Below are 14,212 nucleotides of genomic sequence, written 5' to 3'. Positions count from 1 at the left end.
AATTCCCTGGCAACCACTATCACCTCTTATCTCAGCCACTAATGAGCCTGTATGTCCCCTGTGACAATCTAGGGGAACAGGGGTCCAGCAATGCTGCTGAGCAAAGGTGACCTCATGCCGTTTACAGCAGAGGACCGAGAGATTGGGGGAGAGGGGACGGGCTTGACTCTTTTAAGGGTGGAACAAGGTTGTACCAAAACATAGCATAGGGGGGCATAGGATAAAGATAAAGGTAGTACATGACATCAGGCTTAAGTTCTGTGTCAATACAACTGCAACAGCAAAATGTCCTTTCTTTAATACAATTTAAAAGTATGCATTTAAGGGGACAAAAATGAGTCAATAAATTGCTGGAAAGTGAGTTGCATTCAATGGCCGATTCCTAAATCTATTTCAGCGTTTGGCCCTGTGCAAGACTTGATCACCAAAAAGAACTGCAAATCAGTCAAGAAAGCAAAAGCCTTCCGGGAAGACTGAGAAAACTAATCCAGGATTTTTAGTCAACCTGAAATGCTGTTTGCAACCCATTTTACTTGCATATCTCACATATGTCTGAGTGAAACAGGATATTCAATGAGAAAAATGTAGACAGGACTTAATTTGATCCATTCATTGACTGGATTGTGAAAAGTGAGAGGTACATTCAGGGTTGGGGAGTAATGGAAAACATGTAACGTTGTTCAAATACAAAAAACTAAAGCTATATATGATGTCATTGAGCGTGTTTACATTTGTAGGAGAAGCTGTATGACCAATGTGTGAATCAAGTTTTTAATCATTTAAAATGGTAAATCACATTGGGCATGTTTGTCTACGGTTGATTCACTCAGTCCATTCATTAAGACATCTCATGAAAACATCAATAGTTTAGATATGTGTCATCAAAGCACAGAGTAAGTAATGAAGCTCATGTATTAGATTCTTTCCCTAGTTTCGATTTCTCTGTCCACCAGTATTGGAAATGTAGATCTTACAAGACAGAATTTTGTCCCATCAGCTCTTATAGGAGAGCTCCTCTGTAAAGCAATTAAGCAATTGATTTGGAAGAAGACTCATTTTGTGCTTACTGGCCTGTCTATACCTGAAAGGGGGAATAATTTTGTCATTATTATTATTATTTTTAGCTCCAATTCCTCTTATAGCCAAATCAAGGGATCTTCTTTCCAACTGGGTTTATTTAACACCCATGATCTACAGGAAATAAATGTGGGACGATTCTGCTGTTGTATTGATTGTTGATTTTATGCAGGAGGTAAGTTGGACTTTCTAATTTAGGTGCACTAAGTAGCATTTCCATCACAGCCAATCAAAAGCACACAAACAGTTGTATTGGTCAGTCAACCATAAGTTAGGTGACATCACAGAGTGGCCTATTAGTGACATACTTCAATGATGAGATTTGTCATGTGTCCAGATTTTAAAGCGGATGCTTGCTTGCTCCCAAAAAAACAAAACAATTCAGTAACTTCTCAATCTGGTGGAAAAAAAAAACGTTTTTGCTTCATCTTTCACCACCTCTCCTACTCTCCGATGCTTGGCATCTGCCTATCCATCATCTAAATCAACATCTAGACTGCAAATCCACCAGGGGACAGTAATTTGGGAGAATGCTGTCCAGGAGACAGAGAGAAGAGCAAACGTGTCTTGGAGAAGACTGGCATGGTAATTAAAATGACACTAATGTTTTAAGAGTCAACTTTTTGTATTTAAAAGGCTGCAAGATACCTTTTGACCAATGAATTTCCATGACTTCTTTTCCATGAAGCTCTTCTTGATTACTGGATTTAAAAAAAATAGGGCTGTCAATTAATTAAATTTTAATCAAATGAATTGCATGATATGCTGATAAATTAATTGCAATTAATCACATATGTTGCATCATAAACTCAGATGTTTTGGTAGCTAAAAACTTAAGTAGTTAAAAACGTAGAAAAACACATCTTGGGGGCCTGGGTAGCTCAGCAAGCAAAGATGCTGACTACCACACCTAGGGTCGCGAGTTTGAATCCAGGGTGTGCTGAGTGACTCCAGTCAGGCTTCCAAAGCAACCAGTATGCCTGGTTGCTAGGGAGGGTAGAGTCATGTTGGGGTAACCTCCTCGTGGTCGTTATAATGTGGTTCTTGCTTTCTGAGGATCACGTGGCGAGTTTTACGTGGATGCCACAGAGAGTAGTGTGAGCCTCCACACGTGCTAGGTCTACGTGGTAATGTGCTCAACAAACGTGATAAGACCTCCGCCACCCAGATTGAGTCACTACACCACCAGGAGGACTTAGAGCACATTGGGAATTGGGGAGAAAAGGGGAGAAAATCACTTAAAAAATCAATTTTCATCTTGTGCTTTCGCTAGTGTCAAGCATGCCTGAATGTGTTTTTTCTCTGTACAGCTGTGTGTTGCCTACACAGCTGGAATGTCGCTTACTGGCCCCTGCTGAAAACAGTTGGTACTTCAAGCTTAAATTGTGCTGATGGTGGGAATATTCCATATTATGTTTCAGGGATATGATTAATTGCTTTATTTTTTTAAGGTGTTATTTTTTATATAGTTCATCAGCAGAATAAGCACATTAAATCGACAGCTCTAAAAAACGGACAGACTGAGCCTAATTGTCACACGGGAATTTGTCACAAGGACTATATCTCAATAATGAGGCAAAAATCCAATTGTGCAAAAAAGTGTTTTCTCTAGCAGAGGTTTTGTATGTTGGTTTCAAACATCTTCTTAAAAACCCTCTTAAAATAGATTAATTCTTGGGAATTCGACCCTCCAAAGCAACTCAACGAAGTCACTATCATCATATTTTTTGTTCTAGCTCTTGTGTACACAATCGAAGATAATCAAACTACACTAGCATACATTCAGAAAAGGCCAACTATATTATGAAGGCAGATTTTTATTGGTTTAAATGTGTTCTTAGGACAAAGTAATTTTTCATGAAAGTCTGATGGGGGCATGTTGTCACATTTTAATCTGGGCAGGTTGTCACATGTGTTTTAACTGTCTTTGTCTTTAACTTATCCATTTCAAAATTTGTTGGCCAAGACAATGTTTTGATATTTTGTATGTTACCTTCAATTTTGTTGCTTTATGAACCATTTTGTGCTATTTGATAATAAACCTGAAATAGACCGTTTCTGGTTGCCACAAAAGGTCAACATGAGTTGTATTATTTTTCCTGGGCTATAATGGTGTAAATTTTAAAACAAGAAAAGAAAAAGTCTTTAAAGTGTTTGGCTATGCAATAATTGACTTAAAAATTAAAATTATTAAAAAAAAAAACCTTGAGAAATATTCATTGGAGTAAAAAATGTGAGAGCTAGCCTCGGTCTACCCAATTCAAAGTAGAAATTCCTATGTTTTTTTTAAGATCTTATTCATTTCCATTACTTTCAAGGTCTGAAAATCCCAATTTTAAAACTACCAGATATTTCCATGTTTTCCATAACTGTGGGAACCCTGCCCAAAAGACATAACCAGCAAAAACCAGCATGGAAATTCATATAGTGGGGTAAATGTGTGAAGAGAGGTAATGAAAGCACATTACGTTTGATCATACATATATAGGTTAATAAAAACATGTAAATAATGTGATACATTTAAATGTAATGTGAAAGTACATTACAGTATGTGTTCAGTTCCTTCAGCTGAGGTGTTCTTTCTCCAGATGCAAAAGCTTTCAGCGCTTCACAAAATTAATCATCCTGAAGAGGCTGACAGTAGATTAATTAACCAATTTTAATTAGCCTCATGAGCTCGGGGCCAAATGATTTGAACATACATTGTTCAGATAATATCCTCTAACCAATAATAATCCTTTGGAGATGCTGTTCAATTCACAATGGCTTAAAGGGATGCTGGAATATCTGGATAAACACAATGGCTATTTATAAATGAACTAGAGATGAGAAAACAATGGATTCTGGGCAAAAAGTTAACATGCCACTGAGCAAAAACGCAATCGCTAGCTCCCTCTCGGTAATGCTAGCAACTCTGCTTCATACACACTGTACATGTGACAGTAAATAATTCAGACTCTCTTTAGTCATTGTCAACTCATTTATCCTATAGACCAATTTCTCATGAGCAATGGGTTTTACTATGTCAATTATTGTTGTTGAATAAGATTGCTTGTTGGCGCTAAGGGAAAACAATTAACAAATATGGTGAAGGTGGAGCAAAACGCACTTATTGGTCTATGATAAGGGGGCAGTCAGGGGTAAGAGCGCAGGGGTGAGGAAATAGGAATCAACTGAGAGCTAATCTACCGCACTGCGCAAAAAAACCCGACAATGTAATAAATCTGTTTCTCTTCGCCAATCAATTCAGTGAACTCCCACCTGCATTTTCCATTGAAGATTTGTTTAAGAAATGGTCCAGATGTTTCAACGTCTGTCCAACACAATTAAAGAGAAATTATGAGATACAAATTCAAGTGTGCGTGTTTTTGTGATTTACGAGGACAATTTTGTAAGTTACAAATTAGTAATTACAAGGTTATTATGCTATAAATGTGACTTATGAGGACATTTCTAGTGTCCCCATAAATCAGATCGCTTAAAAATCATACTAAACAATGTTTTAATGAAAATGTAAAAATGCAGAAGGTTTTCTGTGAGGGTTAGGTTTAGGGGTTGTGTTAGGTTTAGAGGATAGAATCTATAGTTTGTACAGTATAAAAGTCATTATGTCTATGGAAAGTCCTCATAATGATAGGTAGACCAACATGTGTGTGTGTGTGTGTGTGTGTGTGTGTGTGTGTGTGTGTGTGTGTGTAGGTTGGTCAGGTTTTCCCTACATTGTGGGAAACAAATTTCCCCACAAGCATAGTAAAAATTGGAATCATCTATATAGTGGGGACCAGCCTAAATAGCTTAAATAACATACTACATGATGTCTTATTGAAAATGTAAATAAGCAAAAAGGTTTTTGTGAGGGTTAGGTTAAAAAATCGTAAACTCAGAATTAAAACAATAGAAGTCAACAGAATGTTCCCACCATGAAAGGAAAACGTGTGTGTGTGGCCAATGGGTGGGGTACATTAGTCATCAGAGGGCAGTGGTAAATACAAAGTGAGTCATTCTTCAAAGAGTGACAGGTGCTTTAAAAATATCTCTTCTTGATTACATCCCATTCCAAGAAAATGGCTCCTGTCATTGTCCTTACTCACAAATCACATAATCAAGCACTTACGAGGGGTAAACGTCTTATCCCATAGACTGCAAACATAATTTTTTAATCAGTATTTGTGTTTAATCTTAACATTCTTAAAACAAGATACAATTGTTTGAGAAGTAATATTGTGTACGATAATAGGACATGTTTTCAGAGAATATGTTTTTTTAATTAAGTTTATTTTTCTTACCCTATTGGCAAATTGTAAGACTTGTTTAAAGAGAATATGTATGGAATTTAAGGAATGATACAGGTTCAATACAAGTTAAGCTCAATCGACGGAATTTTTGGCATTATTATATTGATTATCACAAAAATGTATTTAGACTCATCTGTCCTTTTCTTTAAAAAAATAAATATTTACAATGGAAGTGAATGGGGGCCAATCTGTAAACATTAAAATACTCACTGTTTCCAAAGTATTGTCACAAGACGTAAACAATATGCATGTTAACATGATTTCAGTGTGATTAAACCAATTAATTAACTTTTCTGTTTAAAGTTAAAGCCAATTTTACAACTTCGTTGCCTTGACGATGTGCTGTCAACAATCCCTAAAACCACTGACAAGTGATGATTTAAACAACTTCACAGCTCAAATAATACATGAGATTTAACAGATGAATTAACGCAAGTGCTTTTATTAAATGATAAGCTTCACATTTCTTCCTTAAAACCCTCCAAAATTTGGCCCTATTCACTTCCATTTTAAGTGCCTCTCTGTAACCTCCATTTTTGCTTTTTTAAAGAAAAGGAGGGACAAGTCAAAATGATTTTTGTAGTAATCCACAATATGCCACAAATGCTGTCGATTGAGCCCCCCCCCCATAAATGTAAATATCTCATAGAATTTGTTTAATGTTTTAAGGATGTTTAGATGTTTTTTTTACTTTAAAATAAGACAAACATTATTATTAAAAACATTGCATGTGTACACCATCTGGAATTTCACTTATAAATACATTTGGATCTGATTGTCCTAAAGCAATTACTCTGAACACATCGGCTATCATTTTGAGTTGTTTTCTTCAATCCCATAAACATGAATTATGATTCCCCATATGGCCATGAATGCCCTTCACATGAGCATCTAAAGGAGTGACAATAAAGGACAAGCTTGCTTTATTCTCCACAGTGCGAGACATTAAAAACATGAACAGGCCTGTGATGTCACATCAAAATATGTGGTGGAAAGACATAACTGATGACATCAGAGAACAAAAGGCAAGGAGAAGCATTCATTGTCATGTGTAATAATTTCATATTATGAAATGATAAATCATGATAAATCAGGGCATAAATCTGATAAATTGAAATGCAATGAAACTAGTGGCTACACACTTTTGCTCATGCAAACAGACAATTACAAACACACACAGACACTATATACACACAGAAATCAGCACTTCTCATTTATTGTTGCAGTTTTTGTTAAAAGGTTTGTGTAGAGATTACAGAGTAATTTTAAGTTAAGAAAACTCATTTCAAACACGTGGAACCACTGTCCACGATTAAATCAAGTTCAGCCCAATAGCTATTTTTTGGAGTGCATTTACATCAAATGGCATTTAAAGGAATAGTTCACCCAAAAATGAAATCTCATCATAATTACACACAATTGTATCCTTCTAATCCATCTTTTGTGAAACACACAAATTTTGTTTTGACGAATGTTCATACAATGAAAGTAAATAGTGACGGATGCTGTTCAGCTCCAATAAGTAGAAAAACGCTCCCTCAAAGTGCCATAAAAGTAGTCCAAATGCCTTATGCATTATATTTCAAGTCTAAAGCTTTACGGTAGCTTTGTGTGAGGAATAAACTCAAATATAAATAGTAATTTGCTGAATGTCATGTCCACAGACAACGAAACAAGGTGTATTAGTAGCCGCAGATTTGAGGTCAACACCACATTTAAATTGAAGCTATTTCGAATGAGATTTCATACCTACAGAGGAGAAGATTTTAAGCAAATAAGGTTTTGATTTCAGCGTGTGCCTCTTGCATGTCATATCGACTATGTACTGGTGTTTTTGTTGTTGTTGTTGTTGTTGAGGACTTTTTAGAGTTTGATAACCCTAGTCCCCATTCGCCTCTGTTGTATGGAAAAGAGCAGCCAGATCATTTTAATAAATTCTTCCTTTTGTGTTCCACAGAATAAAGAAAGTCATACAGGTTTGGAATGACATCAGGGTGAGTAAATGATGCCAGAACGTTTTTGGGTGAACTGTTCCTTTAAATGTAACATCTGGAAGTCTAAACTGGTTGAAAACAAGCAGAAGCAAACCCCTAAACAGTCCAAGTAAGTATATGTCACAATATATACGCACAGTGACACCAAACATACATACGCCTCCTGAAATTCACCCTGTATGACACAACGTGCAATGCACTAGCAAAGAAAATGCTTGATATGCCATGAAAGTGTGGCCAAAGCTACATTATGTAACTTACTTTAAGAAGGTGAGACTAGTGACATTCTATAAGCCTCTGTTAGAGAACATTCACTCTGCTGACTTCACAGTGCTTGAGCAGTGAGGTCATTATTCACAAAGTCTGTTTGAATAGTAAAACTCTGCCCTCTACAGGAGCTTGGCTGCAAATCAACCTTACGGCTGTGATGACTTCACTACACAAACACAAAGTTCACACATAAATTAGCTTTATAGGGTGCAGAGAGGTCATTCCCTCAAACAAGCTCCATGGTATCTGATTGAATAGTGTTTTTGTTATATTATATTGTGATTTAGAACTAGATGGAAAAAAAAAATAATAATAATATTTTGCTCTAGAAGAAAATAAGCCTGGTGTTTAAAGGAGTAGTACGCCAAAAATGAAAATGTCCTTAAATTCTTGTAATACTTTCTTTCTTTCATGGAACACAAAAGGAGAACTTGCTCTTTTCATGCAATTATAATGAATGGTGACTGGAGCTTTAAGCTATAAATAAGGATGCAAAAGCACAATAAAAGTGGTTCACATGATGTATGCACAATATTCCAAGTCTTCTGAAGTTCTATGAAAGATTTTGTTCATAAACAGACATATATTGAGATGAGGGTGAGTAAATAATGACGGAACTTTCACTTTTGGCTGAACTATTGCTTTAAGACTGAGTAATGTGGAGAGAAACGGGCATTCTAGCATGAATCGAATGCCTCACACCCTCACACCCAGCATGTCCTTCAAAAAGATTAATTGCTTGGGACACACAGGGCAGCTTATGGCATCTGACCGAATAAAAGCTTTACTGTTTATTTCAAATGTTGCTCAGCATGATTTCTGTGTGTTTTATGAAATGTTCGTGGCATTCAGTATATGTTTTTGTGCATGCAGGCTTTCTTCCTTTAACCACGGGCTCACCCAGATAAAAAGATGCTACAGTCTCAGCAGCATATGGTGTCTCAGTGGGAGCTCCACACAGATCTCACACATACAAAACACAGCACAAACAAGCACACACAGAGAACGCTGACCACAGCTACACACCTCCACAACAAATAGGAAAAAATAAAAGACTAAGATTACAAAGTGTAAAACAAATAGTGGTTTAATGGTGTTTACAACAAGGAGAGTCAAGATAAAGTAGTGAATGAAATAGAAGTAGGTGTGGCCAAAACCATCCAATAGTTTTATGACAAAACACACACAACAAGACAAACCACAAGTTCACACAAAATCCTTCTTTCTTCTGCTGAACACAAATTAAGGTTTTTAGAAGACTATCTCAGCTCTGTAGGTCTTTACAATGCAAGTGAATGGTGACCAGAAATTTGAAGCTCTAAAAATCACATAAAGGCAACATAAAAGTAATTAATACGACTCCAGTGGTTTCTGTTCAGCAGATGTAAGAAAGTCATGCACATCTGGGATGGTATAAGGGCGAGGTGAGTAAATAAGATAATTTTCATGTTTGGGTGAACTATCCTTTTAAAACAATGCAAGTTCTTGTGATAACAGGCGAGCGACATGAACAAGCTTTTCTCATAGCGCTTGTAAAGGGCACAAATGACACCAAGATTTTCACAAAAAAATGACTTTTAACTTTTAACCAAAACCTACCGTACACCTTCAGAAGACTTGGAATATGGCGCACAAGTCACATATACTACTTTAATGATACATTTGGGTCCTTTTTAAAGCTTTAAAGTGAGTCACTATCCACCGCCACTCATTGATAATAGTATGATATTTATTGAAATGTCTACTTTTGTGTTCGACATAAGAAAGCAAGTAAGTTTTGACAGAAATTAAATTTTTGGGTGAATAATCCCTTTAATTCTAGTACGATTTTTGTCAAAGGTCATGCTTAGCACTGTGTTTATGCCAGAATTTTGGTAGTTCATGCTTCTGTAGTAGTGGTCAATGGATATACATTTGAACTATTGCCAATATCTATGAGAGCAGTTTGGTGGGCGATAGTCAAAATAATGCTATAATAATGCCATTATAAACATAAGTATTTAAGAATATATATATATATATATATATATGTAACATACACTTACTGAGCACTTTATTAGGAACACTATGGTCCTAATAAAGAGCCCGATGCGGTCTTCTGCTGTTGTAGCCCATCCGCCTCAAGGTTTGCCGTGTTGATCTTTATGAGATGTATTCTTCTCACTACAATTGTACAGAGCAGTTATCTGAGTTAATGTAGCCTTTCTGTCAGCTCAAACCAGTCTGGCCATTCTCCTCTGACCTCTCTCATCAATGAGGCTTTTCCATCTGCAGAACTGCCTCTCCCTGGATGTTTTTTGATTCTGGCACCATTCTGAATAAACTCTAGTGACTGTTGCGTGTGAAAATCCCAGGAGATCAACAGTTACAGAAATACTCAAACCAGCCCATCTGGGGGTCATCAGTAAATGCTTAGCTGTGCGCTCACCAAAATCTACTTATCAAAATCAAACTATCGTGGGCAGAACGCTTTAGTGACTCATTTCATCCTCTACACAAGAACTTCGAACAATACACCTTAGATATTAAAATGTTTACCAGGAAAGTGTGATCTGAGAATTTCAATCTAATCAATACACGTCTGTTTTGACCACAGATCAATAATGGATCAATAGCATGAGTCATCTCAAGACATTGCAGAGAGGTTAGATTGATTTAACGTATTTGTGTTGTTTAATTGTGCCACTGTAGAAATTGACAGTCAGAAAGTGATTATGTATCGACAAGCTTGGCCTGATTTTTGAGGACCAGTCTAGGAAGTTTACAATGCGTTCACATCTGAGCCACAAAAACCAGTCAATGGTTTGTAACCCAGCTGGGCTTGGATTCCAAATGATTCCATTAGCCATAAATCAAGCATGGATGCCAATATCGTCTCTGGGATTTACAGCAGTGTGTATTAGAGGGCATTCTGGTAAACTGGCTAAGACAGTCATTCATCAAAACAGCACAGCCTCAGTCTGCAAAAAGAATCTAAAACTTAAAACTTCTCCCTTCATGAATCAATATATTCGAAGCTCGTGCTCCCCACCCACGGGCCTGACGTCACTTTGCTTACATTCATTCACATTCACTATATAGACTGTTAAAATGTTTTAGAACAGTAGACTATATAGTAAATGTGAACAAATATAAGCAAAATACTAATTATACCGAAAATGACTTATTTGCAATGTACTGATACTTGACATGAAACAAAATGTGTCCCAAAGCTTTACCTGCCATTAGTTTTTAAAATAGGAATTTTGAAAGGCATTTCTGCAGATGGAAATGCCTTGTTGTAGGAGTGGTGGTGGTGTAGTGGTCCAAAGCACAAAACTGGTAATCTGAAAGTCGCTGGTTTGCTCCCCACAGGCACCACCATTGTGTCCTTGAGCAAGGCACTTAACTCCAGGTTGCTCCGGCGGGATTGTCCCTGTAATAAGGGCTCTGTAAGTCGCTTTGGATAAAAGCGTCTGCCAAATGCATAAATGTAAATGTTGTTTAAGGGAACGGTCAACAGAGAATGGGCTGACTGGTTCGAGCTGACAGAAAGGCTACAGTAACTCTGATAATCACTTTGTACAACTTTAGTGAGCAGAATAGCATCTCCGAATGCACAACATGTTGAATCTTGAGGCGGATGGGCTACAACAGCACTGACATGTAAATTCTTGTTTGGAATTCACTCAGAAATAGGGGAATACCTCTGAGCATGTTAAACAGATTAATTCAAATTATTCCATGATATATAAACTTTCGTTTTTTTGTTTTGTTTCAGTTTTGTAACCTGTTTTGTCCCTGTACTCAAGTATCAGTCAATTTGTTGTAATGTATGCAATGTGTGAGCCAGACTCATGCACCATCCAGGACAGCCAGAAATCTTGGCGTTGTGTTTGACAGTCACTTGAACTTCACAGACCACAACACAAGAACAGCCCGATCATGCAGATTTGCTCTGTATAACATTAGGAAGATCAGACCATTCCTAACTGAGCATGCTACACAACTCCTTGGACTTGTTATATCTAGAATGGACTACTGCAATGCCCTTCTGGCAGGACTTCTTGCATGTACATTCAAACCTCTGCAAATGATCCAAAACGCAGCGGCACAATTGGTCTTCAAGCACCCAAGAGAGCGCACGTCACACATCTCTTCATCAAACTGCACTGGTTGCCAGAGGTTGCTTGTGTCAAGTTAAGGCATTGATGCTCGCTTACAGAACAACCACTGGCGCTGCACACCTATATCTACACTTGCAACTTCAAGTCTATGACCTCCAGAAGCTTACGATCAGTGGGTGCGCGGTGTCTCGTGGTGCCATTTCACAGAGGCTAAAGGGGCTTTTCCACTGCACGGTACAACTCGACTCAACTCGACTCGCTTTTTTGGTGTTTTCCACTGTGGATAGTAACTGGTACCTGATACTTTGTTTAGTACCACCTCGGTCGAGGTTCCAAGTGAGCCGAGCCGATACTAAATGTGACGTCAAAATCCTGCAGATCACTGAATGGACAGGGAGAATCGTCCTTACCAGCATCACTGGATTTCCAACACGCGACATCAACATGCTAGTTTTAAAGTTAGCAACAACGATAACAGTATTATCTGTTCATGCGACTTTCGAATTGTGAAAAAAAAGGCTGTGCGCAAAACCACGGCGTGGTCAATAAATGGTCAGACGGTCCACTCGTTAGAGATGAGTGAAACGAAAAAGTCTCTGAGGAAGTGTCTCAGCTGTTGGCCGCACACGGCTACCACCGGACCTCCCAACAGTTTACGGAAAAGTACAAAAATAAATCAAATTAAAAGTGACTAGAGAACCATCAAGGAAAAGTGAAAGTGGTTCGACCAAATGGACGCTATCTAAACCGGCGAGCAATGCGAGGGAGAGCGCCCTGAACTCAGCCACGATGGAGGATGATACATTTGTTAAGTTAACTCTATACTCTGCTTGAAAGCTTCACTTTATTTAGTTGACCAGCTGCTGGAAAGCTTGCTTCTAAAACAATCAGGCCAATTTATCTGTTACACTTGTGTAAAATCACCATGCAACAACTGCTTTATGCAGCACAATGAGCTAGTAGCTAACAGCTAGCAGTTGTGTTATTGTTTTGGTCACTTTTTGTCGTGTTTAAGATGATGTCACGGCAGTAGAGGTGGGCACAACTATGACGATCAGCCTATAATCCCACCCACGTTGAGGTGGCACTAAACTGCGTTGAGGTGGCACTGGAAATGCAAGCTCAGTAAAGTAGAGTAGAGTTGAGGCAAACCGTATTTAAACCGTTTATCAGCAAGAATCAATTCAGTGCCTTTTTCTTTTAAACAAAATGGATTGTGCAATGTGTTGTTTAAACAGTAACTGAACAGTGACATTTTAACCAAGCACCCAACAAAGAAAAGAATAGGAATGTTCCTTCAAATTGATTGGTTTTATTCAATTTAATATTTTATTACTGAACACTGCTAATATAATTGGAATGTAAGAAGCATCTATGTCCTTGGCAGATGTTTGCTCAACTATTTAGATGTCTTCAACCACAACAGCAGATTCGATTGTAAAGTGTTTGTAAATTACTCAACTGTAAGAGTTCACATTATTTAGGAGTAAAAGTGTGGGAACAATATTGCTAACAATGATAATATAATTAAAGGAATAGTTCACCCATGGCGAAAGACAAAGCAGAATGCAAATGGCACAATGTCTACAGTAACAGACACATTCTCAAATTCACATTCAAAGTGTTCACTCATGGCATTCAAGCTTATTTATGTATATGAAACATGCAAAAAACTCATGCTGTTGTTGAAAACCCCTTCATAATTGTGTGGATTGTTACTAGAAGTTTGAGTCTGCACATTATATGTGGACAGAATTCTTTAAGCGCTCCGCCATATGTTGAGGAATGGGAAAGCTTCAGGGGGGACATGTGGTCGCATGGTCCTCTTGACTCACAAAGTCTGACCTCACAGCTGGACTGCTCTCAGCAGGGCCCCTGCAAACCATAAGCCCACTGCACATACACACAATGCACACAGACACATCACCACCAGAAACAGGCATACATGTGATACATACAGCAGACACAGAACCTATGGACATACAATATGCACCATGTAACTGCACATCCCAGAACACGCATACTCTATACAGTTATATTGTATACAAAGACACACTTCAATAAATGGATTTTCACAATGAATAAGCCCATATGTGGGTATAAATTTGCATTACAAATGTCCCTTAACATACCTTTTCTGCAAACACATGCAATGAAATGCACATTCAAGGACATTCAGTGTCACCATTTCTGATATACATTCACTTCTCAGTATGCACACACACAAATAAATCTGATAGGGTGGAAATGTTACATTGGAGATGTGGTCAATCTATGAAACTGTTGTCATATAAAGCTTTTGAAAGAGTTTTGAGAATAAGCCACTAATCTCAGGGTTGGCGATTCGATTCCCGGCCCACATGACACCACATGCCAAAGTGTCCTTGGGCAAGACACTGAACCCCAAATTGCTCCCAATGGCCGGCTAGCATTTTGCACAGCAGCTCTGCCATCATTGGTGTGTGTGTGA

At 37.8% G+C, this 14,212-nt stretch overlaps 1 protein-coding gene across 3 annotated transcripts in view; it reads right to left on the bottom strand.

Annotated features, from left to right (window-relative positions):
- The window catches only part of LOC127637945 (tight junction protein ZO-1-like), a 192,262-nt gene that overhangs the window by 102,228 nt on the left and 75,822 nt on the right, over window positions 1-14,212 (bottom strand). The window contains exons 1-2 of one of the 3 annotated variants that reach the window (XM_052119214.1): window positions 4,339-5,209; window positions 1,726-1,778 (exon numbers count right to left, since the gene is read on the bottom strand). The exons of the other annotated variants lie outside the window; for them this stretch is intronic. Of the exons in view, the coding sequence (XP_051975174.1) occupies window positions 1,726-1,778; window positions 4,339-4,351 (66 nt within the window). The 5' untranslated portion in view covers window positions 4,352-5,209. Of the gene's footprint in view, window positions 1-1,725; window positions 1,779-4,338; window positions 5,210-14,212 lie in introns of those variants that run through there. 3 annotated transcript variants of the gene reach the window in all.

This window comes from Xyrauchen texanus, chromosome 46, assembly GCF_025860055.1.
Source record: "Xyrauchen texanus isolate HMW12.3.18 chromosome 46, RBS_HiC_50CHRs, whole genome shotgun sequence".
NCBI classification, from domain to species: domain Eukaryota; kingdom Metazoa; phylum Chordata; class Actinopteri; order Cypriniformes; family Catostomidae; genus Xyrauchen; species Xyrauchen texanus.
This window is presented reverse-complemented; position numbering and strand designations above follow the sequence as displayed.